Source organism: Conger conger, chromosome 14 (genome assembly GCF_963514075.1).
Source record: "Conger conger chromosome 14, fConCon1.1, whole genome shotgun sequence".
In the NCBI taxonomy this organism is placed as follows: Eukaryota; Metazoa; Chordata; class Actinopteri; order Anguilliformes; family Congridae; genus Conger; species Conger conger.
This window is the reverse complement of record NC_083773.1, coordinates 1401826-1420549: the sequence shown is the minus strand read 5'-3', so window position 1 is coordinate 1420549 and position 18724 is coordinate 1401826. Positions and strand designations below refer to the sequence as shown.

The 18724-nt window shown below is 45.9% G+C and overlaps 1 protein-coding gene across 1 annotated transcript; it reads right to left on the bottom strand.

Moving 5' to 3' along the window:
- Positions 1 to 7382: 7382 nt before the first annotated feature.
- LOC133110336 (adenosine receptor A1-like) lies at positions 7383 to 17586 on the bottom strand. Its single transcript, XM_061220353.1, has 2 exons — positions 16492 to 17586; positions 7383 to 8055 (listed from the first exon to the last, which is right to left on the bottom strand). Exons 1-2 carry the CDS (start codon positions 16830 to 16832, stop codon positions 7389 to 7391), a joined length of 1008 nt encoding a protein of 335 aa, XP_061076337.1. The 5' UTR covers positions 16833 to 17586; the 3' UTR covers positions 7383 to 7388.
- Positions 17587 to 18724: the final 1138 nt, after the last annotated feature.

The following is an 18724-nucleotide window of genomic DNA, read 5'->3' as shown; positions in this document are numbered from 1 at the left end:
ACTGCTTCCAGTTACTCTCGATGGGATTAAATCTCCGCCCGCCTTTCAGGCCTGCGTGTATTTAGTTTTTTTTCTGCGGAAGTATATCTGTGTAGCGCACTTTGTGAAGTGGCTGGGTCCCGGTCATGGCTCCCTCTAGATCCCTCGTATTCTCTCTGTGTTCTGCCCGTCTGAAGAGGCAACAAAAAATAATGTGGGTGGGATGTCTTCTCTTTTTAAAACAAATAACCATCATTATGACAGCAATTCACAAGGTTATTTGCTTTACTCATTTTTTATTTATTTACCATATTCATAATGACTCATGGGACCGCCTGTAGCCTAGTGGCTAAGGCGCATGTAGCCTAGTAATAAATAATAAATAATAATACATTTTATTTGAAGTGGCGCCTTTCTAGCCACTCAAGGTCACCTTTGTGCAAAATACAAAATAAACATTGTAAAAACATGATACAAAATATCCAATTAAAAATAATTTACAATGAACATACAATTAATATCAAACAAACAGACAGCAGACAGAGATAGACACAACAACATGTAAAGGGAAAGAAACAGTCAGGGGTATGCAAGAGTAAACAGATGAGTTTTGAAAGATGACGGTGACTCATGTGTATGGGTAGAGAGTTCCAGAGCCTGGGTGCTGTAGAGCTGAATGCTCGAGCACCCATAGTAGAGAGTCGGGTGGTGGGGATAGACAGGAGGCCAGCTGAGGAGGAGCGGAGAGTGCGAGTTGGGGTGTAGTCGTGAAGAAGGTCAGAGAGATAGGGGGGTGCAAGGGTGTTCAAAGCCTTGTATGTGAGTAGGAGGATCTTGAAATTAATGGCTAAGGTGCATGTAGCCTAGTGGCTAAGGAATCCTTGCGTGGGTGGGGGAACTCTGGCTGGTGCTGGCACAGTATCGCCAGGAGTGACAGCAGTACCCGAGTGATAGTTTATGATACTGTTGTCATTAGGCTACGTTTGCTGATGTAATTATTCCCTACTCATTTCTATTACACATGATATATATTTTCTGATTCAAGAAGTTCGAAAGTAGGTCAATGCTGCAATTATGTTAAGTGACTGTTGACTACGAAATGGGGACCGTGCGAAATTCGGGGTTTGCCTCCTCATATCGAAACCCGAAACCACAGAGCAAATCTCCGTTTGTCCAGTGGTCACGTGATTTTCTGAAAACGGAAAGTAAGACAACCGAGTTCAGTACGAGAGTAGTGTTGTTTATATATCCTTAAATAAGCAAACGGTCATGGTTATTACAATTACATGGTTATTTCTTTGTGCACTACGTGATCATGCTAAATTTATACAGTGTCTATTTAACAGAAAAAAAGGCTACAATGTATAAAGTATTCAATGCAATAACTTGTGCCAGGCTAATTCATGTGGTGTTGGTGTAGGTAGCAGACCCGATACTGTAACAAACCATGAGCCAAACCAAACCATGCTGGGAGCACCTGAAGGGGCGGCCTGTAGCATAATGGTTAAGGTAGCCCCAGTGTAGCCACAATAAGATCCGCACAGCCGTTGGGCCCTTGAGCAAGGCCCTTAAACCCTGCATTGCTCCAGGGGTGGATTGTCTCCTGCGTAGTCTAATCAACTGTAAGTCGCTCTGGCTAAGAGCGTCTGCCAAATGCCATTAATGTAATAATGTAATGTAACCTGTATTTCCAACCCCTAGATTCCTGTTTGGCTCAACGCAGTAACGTTAATGTGAGCTAACTTCGTTCTTACATTGCTCAATCTTGTAATCATTAATTAACACTAGTCATAAGTCCGTAAATGTACTTCACTCGCATTGCATTCACATTAGCTTAAGAAGCTGCTAATAGGCCTAAATAAAATCCAATCCGCGTGCGGAGGGTATATGCGTTTGTGTGCGCGTGCCTGCATCTTGGTTGGCATTTTTTGTCAGAGGAAGGGCCCACGCCTCGGCAGCATTTGTAACATCTCTAACTACGATGCCGCTGCGTGCAGCGTCAACAAAAGACACTTGATTTGCAAGAAACGTGTGAGCGAGCGTCCAATGAATCTCACAACGCCACAACACATCATTTCACCCATTCATTCCTTGACATTATGTCACCTAAATCACCCGCTAGCACCGTCTCCTACGTTTTGCAAGATGGCGGTGAGTCACACTGTGCGATCTGCACTTCGTTGTACATCGCTCTGGGCAAGAGCGTCTGCGAAATGCTTTGTAATGTAATGTAACAGACTCACTCGACATGTTGGGAGTAAGCACTAAGAGCGGTAAGAAATGCGACCAAGATAAAATAATCAAATCGATAGCTTGGCTGTAAGTTAGATTGCTTAAGGATGCTAAGCTACTATGAGAACCAAATGCCTTCTGTGGGGGAGTAACTAGCCGAATACATTCGTGTTTGTTTATTCGTTTTAAAGCACTACAACTGCATTAGCTGCACCACACTAAAGTATGCCAAACAATTGATCGCAAGATTGATAGCAGTACCTTTGGTTCACTGTAGATAATTGGGAAAAAAAATCTTACATCAAGGTTTTAGCCCAGGAGAACCAAGGGAAGGAACGAAAGTGTTTATGGCGAGTTAAATGCCTGTTTTTGTACCTACGTAACGTACTACTGTCCGGTCGGTAGGCCTACTTCTGGTATGACGAAAGTGTGTTCGGTCTAACTAATTTAAATGCATTTGCCATCAGCTACTTTTTTTTTTTCTTCTGTCTTTTGAAAAGGCTTCACACATTCGACCTACATTCTGACATTGTTTTGGTAGCATTATCAAAGACGATAAGTACTACTTTGACCTTGAATTGAATTTGTCTGGATCTTTGCTTGTACTTGTACTTTGACTTGGTATTTTGGCGGTCTTGAATACAACAGTGTACGGGGTGATATTATCGCGCAGATCCTTTTTTGTTTTTCACTTTAACCACCAGAGGGCGATATAACACCACCTGCCAGACTTCCAGTTACTCTCGATGTGATTAAATCTTTCAGGCCTGCGTGTAACCCCCCCCCCCCCCCCGAAATCCTCCAAAACCCCCCCCACCCCCGGTGATGAGATGAATGCCACAGAGACCAAATGCAGTAAAACACGTTTGAATGGCACGTCTTCTGTTAATAGAGCACAGTACCAACCCTCAGAAGCCACGTGTGAATTGTCAGCCTTCCCGTGGGGTTGGGTGGGGGGGCGGGTTGTCTACGGTCTCCGTTCCAAACAGGCTCTTGGTTCGCGGCCAGGCCGATGTCGTCTAATCTAATCCAGGAGGGGCCCCCAGCAGATAAAACCCAAAACCTGTTCAAACCTCAGTTTACCCTGCCTGGCTCAGTACGGTGTTTGAAACTGAAACTGAGGCAGAAGTGTGTTATCAGTGTGTGAGATCGAGCTTATAACGATGAGCCGTCTTAAAGTTAACAATACCATAACCTCTTCTGCACCGGTGTGGCAGTGGAATATGCTCGATATTATAAAGTTATGTTTCAGCATTTTTGTGAGGATGATGGAAAAATATTAGCACTTTTATTGAAACCGCAAGACATTTAGACCATTTCCCTAAACTGGTGATCGAGTTAACACTTGGTCGTAATAATGATAATTTTAAAAAGTGAAACTCAAAGTGAACTGTCACTTTGAAGGCAGAAGAATTAGAGTCCGCGCTGCCTGACCCTGCAGGGGTGGCCTGAAAATGAAAAGTCAGAGACACAGACCTTGAAAGGGTTTGTTTTTTAGTGACCTCTGCATCGTGCTTCAGATGCAGAGACGGGTGTCGCCTGTTGTGTGTTGTGCTTCCTGTTTCCTGCCAACTCTCAGCGGCTGAAGAAAGACGTGTTGGCACAGGGCAGGGGACCAGATGGCAGATGCAAGAATGCGACAATAGCTGGCATGGATCCTGCCTTTAATCATTCGTGCAGGACTGTGACCGGCTATGGAGGAAATATTAATAATTACATGCCGTCACTTCCCTGAAACAATGGATGTGATTTCTGTGCGTCAGTCTCAAAATATGTTTTCCATCAGTGCATTATATGCAGATATACATTATTGTCCAACTGCGTATTCCAACATGGTAAATGCAGAATGTAGAGCAATATAATAATGTGCGTATTATATATTTATATATGCATGTAAATGTATACAGTACTGTGCAAAAGTCTTAGGCACCTATATAAAATTCTGTACAGTTAAGATAAAAAAAAAAAAATTCAATGAAAGGTCCTAAATAAACGTACTATACATTTTACATTACATTTGAGTAATTTGGCAGAATAGTTAAAAACAAAATAAATATTTTTTGTGACCACCCTTCGGCGTTAAAACTGCATCACTTCTCTGTGTCCTGCGGTTCTATAAGACAATCAGCAGGGAGGTTGTTCCAAGCATGTTAGAGAACTTGCTGCAGTTCTTCTGCAGACTTTGGTTGGCTGATCTCTGACAGCCTTGATCAAGTTATGTAAAAAGTAGTCATTTGCTTACAGTAATATGTTAAAATTAAATACAAAAATGTCTCTGTAAAATTACATCTTTTGGAAAATGAATATTAGGGCATCTCAAATGTGTTATTTTATACTAACACACACAAAAAATTTTTGTGTGTATATGTATTTTGTGTGTATATATATAAAATAAAGTCTAGGGTGCCTAAGACCTCTGCACAGTACTGTAGGTGTGGCAGGTATGTACCCACTTTCAATAATACAGAGTGTAGTATTTGGGCAGTGACACGATTTTGAAAAGCTGTAACTCCATATGGATGTAAATACGCTCACAGTGAAGTGCAGACAGCCCTTTAAAATTCTGTCACTGTCCAAATACTTACGGACCTCACTGTGCGTGTGTGTGTCTGTGTGTGTCTGTGTCCAATGGGCTATATAATCCGCACACACAATGTGCATACATTCGGATTTCTTTGAAGCTTAAACATGCTTAAACATGAATTGTGTATGTAACTTCAGGAGTTCATCTCCATATAAGTGCAGCATTAGTTGGGTGTTGGGTGAATTGTGCCGTAGGGTGTGGCGTGAATTGTGCCGTAGGGTGTGGCGTGAATTGTGCCGTAGGGTGTGGGGTGAATTGTGTCGTAGGTTGTGGGGTGGTGAATTGTGTCGTATGGTGTGGGGTGAATTGTGCCGTATGGTGTGGGATGAATTGTGCCGTATGGTGTGGGATGAATTGTGCCGTAGGGTGTGGGATGAATTGTGCCGTTTGGTGTGGGGTGAATTGTGCCATAGGGTGTGGGATGAATTGTGCCGTTTGGTGTGGGGTGAATTGTGATACAGAGGACAGGGCTATATCACAGATGCATCCACTTTTATTAAATAGTTCTGATTAGAGTGCTGTCCCCGGGACACACTGCCCTCTGTCGCCGACGGGGTGCTTTTAAGAGACGTGACCTTCGTTAACGACATCCCCCCATCCCCCATCCCCCTCACACACCGAGCGGTGTCCTCCTGAACAGTGGGACAGGCTACACGCAGAGACACGGGCCGGTCTCGTCTCGGGCAGTATAAAAGACGAGTCGTCCGTAGAGAAAGTAACCGCGGCGGTGTGTAATGTAATGTAATGTAATGTAATGTGTGTGTGATTCCAGTGGGCAGCCGCAGTCGTCTCTGCTCACGTAGCTGAGATCGTGATGAAGTGCTGCACGGGGGGCCTCAGGATGACATTACATTATTGGCATTTGGCAGACGCTCTTATCCAGAGCGACATACAGTTGATTAGACTAAGCAGGAGACAATCCTCCCCTGGAGCAATGCCGGGTTAAGGGCCTTGCTCAAGGGCCCAACGGCTGTCCGGATCTTATTGTGGCTACACCGGGATTAGAACCCCCGACCCTGCGTGTCCCAGTCATTTACCTTAACCACTACGCTACAGGCCACCCCATGAGGCAGAAATAAGCCGGTGAAGATGTGTTTCCAGTCCCTTTGGGTCCTGTTTGTTTCTTTTTCCTCCTTCTCTGTCCTTTTGCTTGCTTCATCCAGCCACTGTGCAGAGTGAGTGCACTTCCTCCTTCAGCAGGGCGTAGGACAGAGCTGCTACAGCCCTTCAGTAGGGCGTAGGACAGAGCCTCTACAGCACCCAGCCCTTCAGCAGGGTGTAGGACAGAGCTGCTACAGCACCCAGCCCTTCAGCAGGGTGTAGGACAGCACCCAGCCCTTCAGCAGGACGTAGGACAGCACCCAGCCCTCCAGCAGGGCGTAGGACAGAGCTGCTACAGCCCTCCAGCAGGGCGTAGGACAGCACACAGCCCTCCAGCAGGGCGTAGGACAGCACCCAGCCCTCCAGCAGGGCGTAGGACAGAGCTGCTACAGCCCTTCAGCAGGGCGTAGGACAGCACCCAGCCCTCCAGCAGGGTGTAGGACAGAGCTGCTACAGCCCTCCAGCAGGGCGTAGGACAGCACCCAGCCCTCCAGCAGGGTGTAGGTCAGAGCCTCTGCAGCGTCCAGCCCAGGTCGATGGAAACGCTCGATAAGCCTACGTATGTCACTGCGCTCAGTGCTCTGATATCGACTGGCTGGCCTGGGGGTGGAGAGCGGCTGAATCCAGTGCGCCTGAACGCCTCCAACCGACAAAGCAACCCCCCCCCCCCCAAACACATGTCCTCTGTAGCCCCTTCAGTGAAAATAAGCCTTTATTCCTGTACAGGTGTACAGCCCTTGAACCTTATGCACCATGTCATTTAGTGGGGGCGGGGGCGGGGGCTGGGCGGGGGGCATAGGGTGAATAAGAAACAGTAAATCCGTGTTCCAAGTTCTTAATCGGCTTTTTTTCCCAGCAGCCTTCACTCGGGAGCGTGAATATTAAGGCCTTGGTCTTCATATGTCTATGAAGCAGCTAGAATAGCACTACTTGACTAGCGAGGGGGTCACAAATGACATATTGCTATACATTGTCAAACATTTAGCCTACATTTAAAGCCCTAATTTTGTCAAAGTTATAATGTAATACTTTTTGTATAAGTGAGGTAGACCACACACACTCACACACACACACACACACTCTTTAAATATTTTTTCCTTTTCATTTGCACACATGACATCATGGGTTCATAGCGGATGAAATGAGAGCTATTTTGCCGCAGTGTCGGAAATGCACAGTCCTACATTTGGAGTGGCTCCATTTCATCATGAAAATGGCAAGAATATTTCTTTGCAAAATAAGACCCAAAATGTTGCCTATGAGGTAAGAATAAGAACACTTATAGTCACTTAAAACAAGCAAATATTTTCTACTTAATTGTCCTCACTCTTAAGTCTTATGATCCTAATTCTTATTACAAGACTAAAAAAACGCTTGTTAAGATGGACAGTTCTTTGCAGCATGTAACATAAAAAAATCATTGGGGGGAACCATCGTATCCCTTCTCCCCCCCCCCCGCCCCCATCCATCCATCCATCTTTCCTCTAGCCAATCAGATGTCGTCGTGGTGCTGTTGCTGGTGCCGCCGGATCAGGCTGTCCAATCGCTCGCTGGGGCGGGTCTTCATGTGGCCGTCGTCGCGGCAGCACAGGCACTGCTTCCAGATGCGCAGGAACGCGGTGCGGAACTTCTTGATGCGGAAGGCGTAGACCACGGGGTTGACGGCGGAGTTGCCGTGGGTGAGCAGGATGGCCGTGTAGGTGAGGATCATGGGCTTGTGGCACGCCGGGCAGAAGAGCGTGATGCAGTTCAGGACGTGCAGCGGCAGCCAGCCCAGGGCGAAGAGGAAGAGGACCAGGGCCAGGGACTTGGCCAGCTTCAGCTCCTTGCCGTAGTACCTGCTGGGGTCCAGGTGGCTCGCCGACACCTTGCGGCCCAGCTGCCGGTGGATCATGTAGAAGATCTCGGCGTAGATGACCAGCATCAGGAGCAGGGGCGGGAGCACCCAGCTGAAGAAGTTGAAGTAGACCATGTAGTCCATGCTGATGACGTTCTCGAACTGGCAGGTGATGACCAGGTCGTCGTCGTGGGAGCGGTTCTCCCGCAGAGCCTCCAGGTTGTTCCAGCCCAGCATGGGGGTGAGGCCCACCACGATCGACACTGCCCAGCACAGCACCACCGCCGCCCCGGCCCTCCGCGGTGTCACCACCCGCTTGTAGCTGCAGGACGGGGGAGAGGAGAGGAGAGGGGGGAGGGTTATTTCGGGGCTTACCGCAAAGGCGCAGGGTCAAGGGGCCGCATCCGAAAACCACTTAGTGTTGCGTGCTTAACCCTTTCAGTCCCAGCTCAAGCGTAACTATCGTACAGTGCTAAGAGTGCTAACACTATTGATTTTAGCTCCTATTAAAACCCTACAAAATTCTACCTCAACTTTCTCAACCAAAGCCTAACCCCTGTGTGATTTGGGTGGAGCCAATTCATATTGGGTTTGTGACTGGAAGGGTTAAATTGAGAACACTGGATTAGAAAGTCCTTAAGTCAGGGGTGTCCAATCTTATCCAGAAGGGGCCGGTGTGTGTGCAGGTTGTTGTTTTAGCACAGGATTAAGACAGCTGATTCTGCTCATCAAGGTCTTGATTAAAGACCACGATTAGTTCATTAGTATAATCAGGTGTGTTACTGCTGGGTTAAAACAAAAACCTGCACCCACGCCGGCCCTTTTAGGACAAGAGTGGACACCTCTGCCTTAAGTAGACAAAAGGTTTCTCCAAACATTGTTGATTATATACGTATTTCCAGTGCCTTGCGGAGTGTGGGAGAGCCCAAAACTACCGTGTCCTCAAAATATGCAGCGTCTACCCTGGTGTGAAATCCAGCTACTATGACTCATTTGAAATTACCAGCTATCAGCAGTCTCAACCTGGCTTCAGCTGTTTTTTTTCCTGGTGTCTACTGAACGCGTAGGTGACTGCGTGACATTTCCCCATGCGGCACGGTGGAAGTGTCGTAATAAAAACCCCCGGGATGATTATATCGGGTGCACCCCAAAGGGATCAAGGCCTGCACAAGCACACTCCATATCCCTGACGAAGATGAAGATGGGCTGAAGGTTGAAGCACCTTGCACAGTCAGGAGTGCCTGCGCTTATAGCTGAAGTGGTGCGTCTGATGCCTGGGCACTAATGCTGCTAATCAAAAGTTCGCCTTGCCGAGTAACCTTTCTTTGAGTGAGAAGAAAGGTGCCCTCCGTCTTTATTCAAGTACTTGTCTGTTGGGAGTCTGCACCAACCGTTCTGCTGCTTTCTATCATCAGATTTGTTTGCGTCTCTTAACTGAACTACGTGCCTCAACGACCGGCAAGAGTGTCCATTCCAAACTCCCATCCGTTTTATGGTCTTCTGAAATACGCTGTACAAGAACAACCTGAATTCAATTAGACTTTAAGAGGGCCTGGAGGCTTCATAAATCCAGGTTACTGGGTTCTTGCTCTCATTTCTTCTGTTAATTAGCAATATGTAAAGGAACATGACCTCTCTCTTAGAGGTTGGCCGTTACTCTGAATGTTTTCCGCTGATGCTTAAACAAGGACGATAGCCAATCGGCTTATTATCTCCCAGTTTTTATGCTGACATTTTTCCTCTCGTTAAATAACGATAAGAAAACACCCGGTGTAAATTGCACATGAGAAATGAGAATTCACATGCAAGGGAATATTGTACTTCAATGGTTCCAGGTTGTACAGTATGTCAAGTGATGTCTTCAATTAGACAAAGTGGTCTGTAGGAAATGGTATAGCCTATGACCTCTCTTTCTGACAGCGAAGGTTACAGATTTGATGTAATCCGCCTAATACTGATTACGAAATGGTTAGAAAATGTTGAGTAAATAATGTGATGCCATGACGGTGCTGTCCACCAGGGGGCAGCACCCACCCTCCCAACAGGTATGCCCACAGCTGTGCATTGACTGTAATCACTGTAGCTGTTGCCTAATTATTGCGCTGCATAGAGGTCTGGTTCTCAGGCCTTGGAGAGCTGGGTTTTGGAAGATGTTTGTGGGAACTTCTGGACGAGCACTTTCTGAAGGTTAGTTTTGGTAATTGTTCTTTCTTATCTCTCTCGTATGTTTTGTGTTGCCTTATTGGCCTTGTTTTGCCTACTTTGGTATTTTATTTGACCGCATGTCTGTTCACCACAGGAGCAGTGGCCACCCATAGCCCTGCATCTCAATAAATATTCATCTTTGATTACCTAATAAAAAGGTAGCCAGTAGCCGGGTGAGGGGGAAGTGAATTAAAAAAATTAATGGAAAAGTACCATAAAAACACCATAAACATAACTAAGTAGACTTGTATTTTCAAAATGTACTTTCACAATGAAAAGTTGAATAAAAAAAACCCCCTCAAATTCCAATACAGAATGAATCGCATTTCGTTTTAAAGGCCGATCAGGTGGAACTTGCGCTCGTGATGTTTTCAACATCCTACGGCCCTCCTCCTGCCCGCCTGATGTTTGCCTCTCGGGCTGACTAAGCGGGTGACTGAATGGGGCCCTTTTTTTACCTCCTGGGTGTGGAATTTGACGGCTGGAAAGCCCAAACACAGAGACCCGTGAGCTCTGACTAAACTACAGGATGTTTTAAGCTGATTGATGGTCTCCGTCTGTGTTGGCATCTGTGCAGCAAAGCTGGAATCTGACCGTTTTTCTGTGGGAACCAGTGGCTTTGGGCTCGCCTAACGGCTTCTGTGGCACCGCCCTGTGCCGAGCAGTCTGACTCCACACCAGGGTATTATGTGCATGTTTCTCAGTAAACTAACCGCTCCACAGCCAATTACAAGCCTTTTTTTAGCTTTTGAGAAGAGCAGTTTAATGGGTGAGGGAGACGCGGTATGTTTCTCTCAGTCAGCTAGTGTTCACAGCACTGCAAAAAAATGACTGAAGCTTTATTAGTCTTGTAATACGACTCAAGATCTAGATCTGAAATACGAAATATTAGCTTGTTTTAAGTTGCTGTTTGCTTAACAAGTCAAACTTTCTCTCCTCATTGGCAGTTGTCGTGTCTCATTTAGCAAAAAAATAACAAAAATAAGATTAAGTCTTAGTATAAGACTAAGATACTTGTTACGTCTGACTTATTTTGAACTGTTGACTGCAGGAGAGAATGGAAATGTTGGTCGTTTGGGGGATGTTGTAGTTTAAATAAACCTGTCACCTCCCACAGGACGAAGCAAACCGCAGTGCTTCAAAGACATGCTGATCAAAAGGGGAGATGGTGCCCGGGCAGGCAGGCAGTAAATGGCCTTTGATTGCCTGTAGTTTCTCTCAGAACTGCACAACAGGCACCCCAAAAAAAAGTATGTTAGCTAAATATTAATGGTGAATAATACGGAAATTCAAATGCTTTTCTCCACTTGACTCCGAGATGTCTGGTGTTTTGGGAGCCTCTCAAAATGCTCTCCAAAAAGCGCAAATCCCACCTTTGTCAAAAGTGCCAGACTGCGCTCGGATCTGAAGGTCAAGTGAATCGTGTGGCGTGCTAAAAATAGGCGGCTCAGTATCTATGGAAGCGCTATCGTGCGGCTCCAGCGCAGGTTCCGGTGTTCGCGTAGTGCCGAGGCCCTCGGCCAGGTCGGCTGACCACTTCCTGTTTATTAACACCGGCCGACCACTGAGTGCAGCCTGCTAATCTCAATCTTTCAACACGCTGCTAAAATTATACCCATAATCCTGAACCGTCATGAGGCGGGTGCTGTTCTGCTTACTCATTGGCCTTTCACACCCGACAAGGCTCCGGGCCGGTTCCGGTTCCCGAACCTCATTTTGAACCGGCCGGCGCGTTTAGATCGAAATTAAATTGGTTCGGAACCTGAAAAGTCGGTTCTCAGCTGGAACCAAAAAATAGTTGGTTTTTTCTTGTGAACCGTGACGTCATCAGTGGGCGTGTCATATTCCGCCTGTCTTGTGCATTGAGCTACGCCCTCCGTTGATGATGGAGGGCGGTGGAACTTTGGTTCTGCTTAAACTGGTATGGACACGGGCTGGTTCGCCAGAAAGCACCAAGGTTCTGAGACTCCAGAACGGAACCCGAGCCAGAACCAGAACCGTGTGTGTCTGAAAGCGGTATCAGAGAGCATGTTGGGGATCTGCACCAACACAATTTCAGATATTGCACACAGAAAGACCCTCATGTTCAATCAGCTCTTAACACTGTTAAATTAAAATTGAGCCGGTCATGCTGGTAGCTTGTCTGAGCTGCTATGAGCTACTAGCCTTTTCAAAACCTAGCTTGAGCTGGTCAAACCGTATCAAGCTGGGAGCTGGTCTGAACTGATCAACCAGCTACCAGCTACCAGCTGTTTCAAAACATAGCTTGAACAGCTCTTCTCTGCAGGGCTTACACTAGGTCATGTTGTTGAGGTGGGTCCTCTGGGTGTTTTCAATACCTTGACACAGTGCTAGATACCATCTAGGTTGTGGATAACTAAGCACTATGTACACTTTAGTCGGAGGAAAATTGCACGCACTGCTGGGCTAATTGACCTGTTGTTTTCATTGCTGTATATTATGAGTATTTTACGGAGATTTGTCTTATTTATAAACCGAACCAAACCAGATTCTGACTCTGTTCACCAGCTGCGTACATGGCGTTAAGTTCTGTAGAACTGAGAAGGCTGGCACAAAGTTACTTGGAAATAAATATTTCTCCCCCTTCACCGATGACATCGATGTTGACAGTTCTCCCGGGGTGAAATCAAAAACGGCTTCCCTCATGTCTTTAATGTTGCCTGACTCCGGCTGTTTTGCTCTCATCACTTTCTGATGCAGGCCTTCATCTTCTGGGCTGGTCTGCTGTGCCTGACCAACCACCCAATAAATCACTCTGCTGACTGACTGCTGCACGCAGACCGCTTGAATTCAAGTCCCCCACATCCTGTGGAAGTTGGACTGCTTTCCTGAAACCTTACATTACATTGCAGTTATCATAGCAGACACTTTTATCCAGAGTGAATTACAGCTGTACAGTTAATTAGACAAAGCAGGGCCCATTCCCCCCCGGAGCAATGCAGGGTTAAGGGCCTTGCTCAAGGGCCCAACGGCTGTGCGGATCTTATGGTGGCTACACTGGGGATCGAACCGCCGACCTTCCGGGTCCCTGTCAAGTACCTTAGCCACTAGGCTACAGGCTGCCTAACCTCCTCTATAAATTACTTGGCCACCTGCCGCAAGCAGAGTTGAAATCGACCTCTTGAACTTCCTCATTCTGTAGAAGTTGAACTGGTTCCCTTTACATTTTGTGTGGATACGTCATGCTTGTCATCTAGAGAATTCAAAGTGGTCTGTCCCCCATGTACCTCTCAGCTCTCCTGTGCTCTGGTCTTCCGGGACAGACTTAACCAGATCTTACTGATCTTACAGACATAGCCAGATCTACTAACACCTTATACACTCTCGCTAACCCCGATGGGGATGCTAACGGAGTGTGTTTTTTTTTTAAATTGCTTTTATTTCATGATGCAGCATATATTGTTGGTCTATGACTACTCTACCAGAAAAAAAGGGTTCTTTAGCTTGTCTCCATGGAGGAACCCTTTGTAGTTCTTTATGGAACCCTCGATCACAGGTGTGTGAACTCACAAAGAACCATTTTGCCTGACACAGAAACCTGTTAACATGAACTAGATTGGCTTCCTCTATGGAGTCACAGGGTTCCTTTTGAAACCATTGATTCCAAAAGTGTTCAGTTTTTATATCTTTTTATCTGTTGTGCCCCTTTCTGAGGTTGTATAATGTATAATCACTGCGAGAAGTATTTGTATCATCCGCCTTCAGCTGCATTGCTATGGACTGACATTTGCAAGTGTGACAAATGATCTTTGAACGGCATGTCAAGTGCTCTCTGTTGACTTGAGTGAAGGCATCTACTTGTTCTCTCTCACAGCCCCAGAATGCTTTATGCTGATCTCATGCTTTGATTAATCTGATAATTTCTTGGCCGGCAACGTGCTAGGGTTTCCTCTCGGTGCTTGTCAATCAAAAGGTCGCGAAGCCCCGCCAACACGCTACAACCCGCCAATCACCAGCGGCCCTCTGAGGCATCAACGCTGATACTCGGGAAGGAACTTTGTGTTTCATGTCGTTCCGGATAAGAGCGTCTGCTCAACGCCTGTAATTTAATGCACGCGCAAGTCACTTGTTTTCAGAGCCTTTTGTACAGCGCATGTAAGAATGAAGACTAAATAATGACCGGAAATAATCTTCAATAACCTTCAGATAATTTAAGGACAGATTGACAGCGTAATTATCAGTACTGTGACGGCGAGCGACAATAGCAAGTTAATTAAGCGTGCGCATCCACTGTAGTTTAGGCAAATGACGCACGCGGTGCAGTCCGTAAGTATTTGGACAGTGACGCGTTTAATCGATCGCTATGTGGATGATGTGCACAAAAACTTTTTACATCCACATTGGGTGAACGGTGTCGGAATTGTAGCTGTTATTTATGCATAGTCCCAAAAACAACAAACGATTTGTCACTGTCCCAAATCCTTAGACTGCACCGTACGTAACAATGAGGAAAATGTCACCATTACGTGTTTGCATAAGCCAGCTCGCTCATGATTATCAGGAACTAGATGCCGCCCTTTGTTCTGCCACCACAATGCAAGGGGACGTTATTAGTCGCGTGTTCAGGTGGAAACTTATTATGCACAGGTACTGAATGAAAAAACCTGTGGTGAGTTAATGAAGGGTTCAGTTGCCAAGGGGTGGCTCACTGCCCTCCCTGAACACCTGAAACACCGGGGGGGGGGGGGGAATGTGCTGGTGCTGGTGGTTCTGACTTCCGGAAAAACACCCCTCTCTGCATGAGAGCCTCGCTATGATCGTGATTACTGGCTACCGCAAAGTAAAAATTGCCTTTCTGAAGGTGTGCGTGTGCCCACACAATTATTGGACCAGGAGAACTGGTCTATGTTGGAAACTTAAAATGTTTTCATTAGGGGGATTCAGGAAACGATTGGTCACGTTAAAACAAAACAATTGCAAGCGGTGAAAAACATTTTAGAAAAATCCACTTCTTTGTGTTTGTTTATATGCCGTATAGCAACTCAGGTCAGAATTCAGAGGAGAGGCAGTGTGCTTGTGTCATGGTGTTCCTTCATCATGTGCCATTTACGGATTCTAGATATTCCTCTCTACACCTTCAGCCAAACAGAATGGTTAATACAAATAAAATTGATTTTCTTTCAATGCCAAGTCTAAGGACTTGGAATTACACACAAATAGATCTTCCTACTTGCTGGTTGCGCTATAGCAATCAGGCCGCCACAGACACACGCATCGTATTCATTTCTGCAGGGAAATCAGTCTTCGAGAATAAATTAAATCGTCGAGAATAGATTAAATCCAGTCCTTCTGTCGTTCAGTAAACGGCGTCGTCTGAAATGGACTGGCAAATTGAGTCCATTTAAAGTTTAACATTAACATTCTTCTCTAACACAGACATCCCCCCCCCCCCCCCCCCCCATCGCCTTTTCATATAGCCCACCCGACTAATTTCTTCTGCGAGGTGTATGTGAATGTGGTAAACGGCACGGAACGCAGCTAATACCTATGTAAGATTTGTATCTCTAGAAGACGTGTTTCCAACAGCCAGGACATCCACGTTTTCCATTGTTTCGATACTAACTTAAAATACGTGCGCCTGAAGGTCACTAGACTCGCAGTAAAAAAGCGTCTGAATCACTTGGGTTTGATCACATTATCACATTAAATTATCCACCTTAAAATTAATCCCAATTAAAAATACATTTGTTGCGACCGAGATGCGAGTAGCCATTGAACGACAGGTAACATACAATAGCCTACCACTATATTTCGGCTGTCTGCCGATATTATGCCGCCACAACAACAAGGTTCGCATGCTCGCGATTTCAAGTGCTGGATCTACCGTTCGCTCTAATTTTCCCTGATGCCTTTGGATAGTGTCGCAAGCTACATCCTATATTGCCATTTTCAGCACCAGGTAACTTGTGATCTGGTGTCGTGGTTTCAGGTACATTTTTCGGACGGAGAACTGATTTTGTTTCCATAACTGTCCGGGTGTACAAAAATAAGGGGACAACTGTTTAAACAGTGTGGGTCAGTTGCAGTGTGCTTAATTGGCGTTTAAAGGTAATGTACAGACCATTGCACTATAGCCTAACTGGAGCATCCTTCGGCTATTTCACATATTTGGATAGCTGTTCCTGTTGTAATGCAGTTCTGTGGTCTGGCTGATTAAACCCCAGCTAAATGGTAAATGGTTGGAATTCATGTAGTGCCTTTATGCAAAGCGCTGTGCAATTGACCCTCTACATGCACTTTCGGCAATAGGCCTATGAAATTGATTTATCCCGATATTAAGTGCATTCTCTATTACGCTTGGTGCATTGAGCTCCAGTTCTATTTACCAGCTTCTTCACTCCCCGGAGAAACCCATCCATTATCACTGTATGGGACCAACTAACTCTTCCACATGTGTACAGTGTAAGTCGCTGGATAAGATAGACCGCTAAATGAATGTAATGGCATGCAATTCCAGTTCGGTATTGAAATCATCGTATAGAAACGTGAAATAACATTCGCGTAATTATGAAAAAACACCCTTTTACTCTACCTGAGGGGGATCTTGACCCTTAGGTAGCGATCGATTGCAATAGCCAGGAGGGCCAAGATTGAACTTTGCGTCAGCACCAGGACCGTGCATGCCACAAGCAGGCAACTGTAGAAGTGCGTCTTCAGTCCAATGCTGATAGTTATGGCCAAGGGAATGACGAGTGCTCCAACGGCAATGTCAGCCAAGGCCAACGAAACGATAAACCAAAAAGTTGTGTCTCTCAGTGAGCGATTGATTTTCACAGCCCAGACCACCATCACGTTCCCGATCACGGACGACACCGCGATCACCACCTCCATGCCGATATAGAGCGCCTGTGACGACGACAAAGCTTCAGTCATCCTTGCGATTTTATCTGTAAATGGAAGAGTGGGTTATATTCTTATAACTTTGCGAGCTGCAGAAATTTCCATTGTAATGTCACCGCGCATCATTTGAAACGCTTCCGATGGGAGTGAACAGTTCTTTGTAAAATCCACTGACGAGGCATGGTTTGCATACTAATCGAAATGGGGGTGAAAGATTATTTAAAAAATCCGGGCAAAATGTAGACGGTCCACTTAGTTATCCTGAACGGCGAGGTGTCATTTTGTCCAGATATGTTTCCTTTCCGCTTCAGAGACGACAGTTCATATGTAGGCAAGTCGCTCATACAGCAGTGGGAACAGCTCGGCTCTTTATCAACAGAAACAGCGGGGGCTTCGGGTCTGTAGGTGAGCGCTGTGTCACCTTGAATAGAGAAACAAAAGCGTACGCAGAAGCCGGCTGCGCATTTAAAATAAAGCGCTTCCCCGTTGTCAACGCGCTCTATTCGCCTTTTTTTCTGAACGCTTTCCAGTTTATGAAACGAACACCCTGCGACTATTCGCGTTTAGAATCCCTCTCTCCTTTTCTTAGTTCATTGATTGATTGATTGATTGATTATGCTGTAGCCGGTCTTCTTTTGTATAGCAATCGGTTTGCATTTCGGATTGTCCAGTCGGTCCCAGAGTAATTCCTGCTTGTTTTTGCGTTGGGGGATATTCAAGTGTAGCCTGCCGCAAGCGTGTCCTTCAAGTCGTGTGTTCCCCGGGAAAAATGAACGTCCCAGCAAGACGTCGCTCCAGACACGCTTTGCCCCGCCGCCAGATTTTGGGCATGTCCATTACGCATGCTTTGTCGGAAATCACATGCTCCCGTTTCCCAACTGCACTTATCCACTCTGCACTGCGCACTAGTTTCTCGGGAAGTTCTGACTGTATGTGACGTGCTAGATCGAATGAAGGGATCATTGACCTAATTGTAATGCGGTTTGTTGGTTCTTAAAAAGACGCTATACTGCGAAACGGCCCACATAACCCTCCATTATTTCCACAACATAACGACCCAGTCGTAAAGATCTCAATAACAAGAACTTTGAAATGGGTACTTACTAAGCGTGTCAGCATGATTGACAGCCGACAATATTACCATACGAACGGGACTATTGTCCAGATGTTCAATAGTACGAAGACGTACCTTTATGAATGCTTTTCCTCATGCTGGATGTGCTAAGGGAAGGTTAGACATTGAGTTTATTGTGAAAATACTGGCAACTATACAGAGGTGTTTGAAGCGCCGGCGATGATTTATAGTCATGTTTAGCCTTTCTTCGAAGAATGTGTACATTCATCCTGGGCTGTAGGGCGTTTTCGCGGAACGCACCTACTATACTCGAATTGGCCTTATTGCAAGTTGTACTGAGAAGCTCAGCTTATGAACCATCATAATGTTACTATCTCTTTCTTTGTACTACATACGAGGCATCGGAGAGCGTGATAATGACTTTCGTCGCCGGCAGGTGGAGTGGAGGCTGTGGAAAAATTGTTGCTACACTGTAGGGACTTCGTCGGATTTCTCCCTGTATGTGCGCAGGATAACCCGTATCGCCATGAATTGAGTTGTATTTGATTGCCCGATGGGACAGATGAATACATTATTAGAATAATAGATAATTTCATAATTTATTGATATTGTGATTGAGTACTCTGCACCTGCAATTGCATTTGTATCAGCAGTCCTATTCCTGGACTCAGTCTGTGTGGAACAAACACAGATATTCACACACACACACACACACACACACACTCGCACACACACATACACACTCGCACACACATACACACTCGCACACGCACGCACGCATGCACACACACACACACACACACACACACACACACACACACACACACTTGCAGCCCCAGTCCTGAACTCT

What these genes read in the sequence shown, in the direction of transcription:
- LOC133110336 (XM_061220353.1), bottom strand. Translation starts at nt 16,832, where the DNA reads ATGACTGAAGCTTTGTCGTCGTCACAGGCGCTCTATATCGGCATGGAG. An exon ending in AGGGTCAAGATCCCCCTCAG is followed by an intron (nt 8,056 to 16,491) that starts GTAGAGTAAAAG and finishes CCCGTCCTGCAG; the next exon opens with CTACAAGCGGGTGGTGACAC.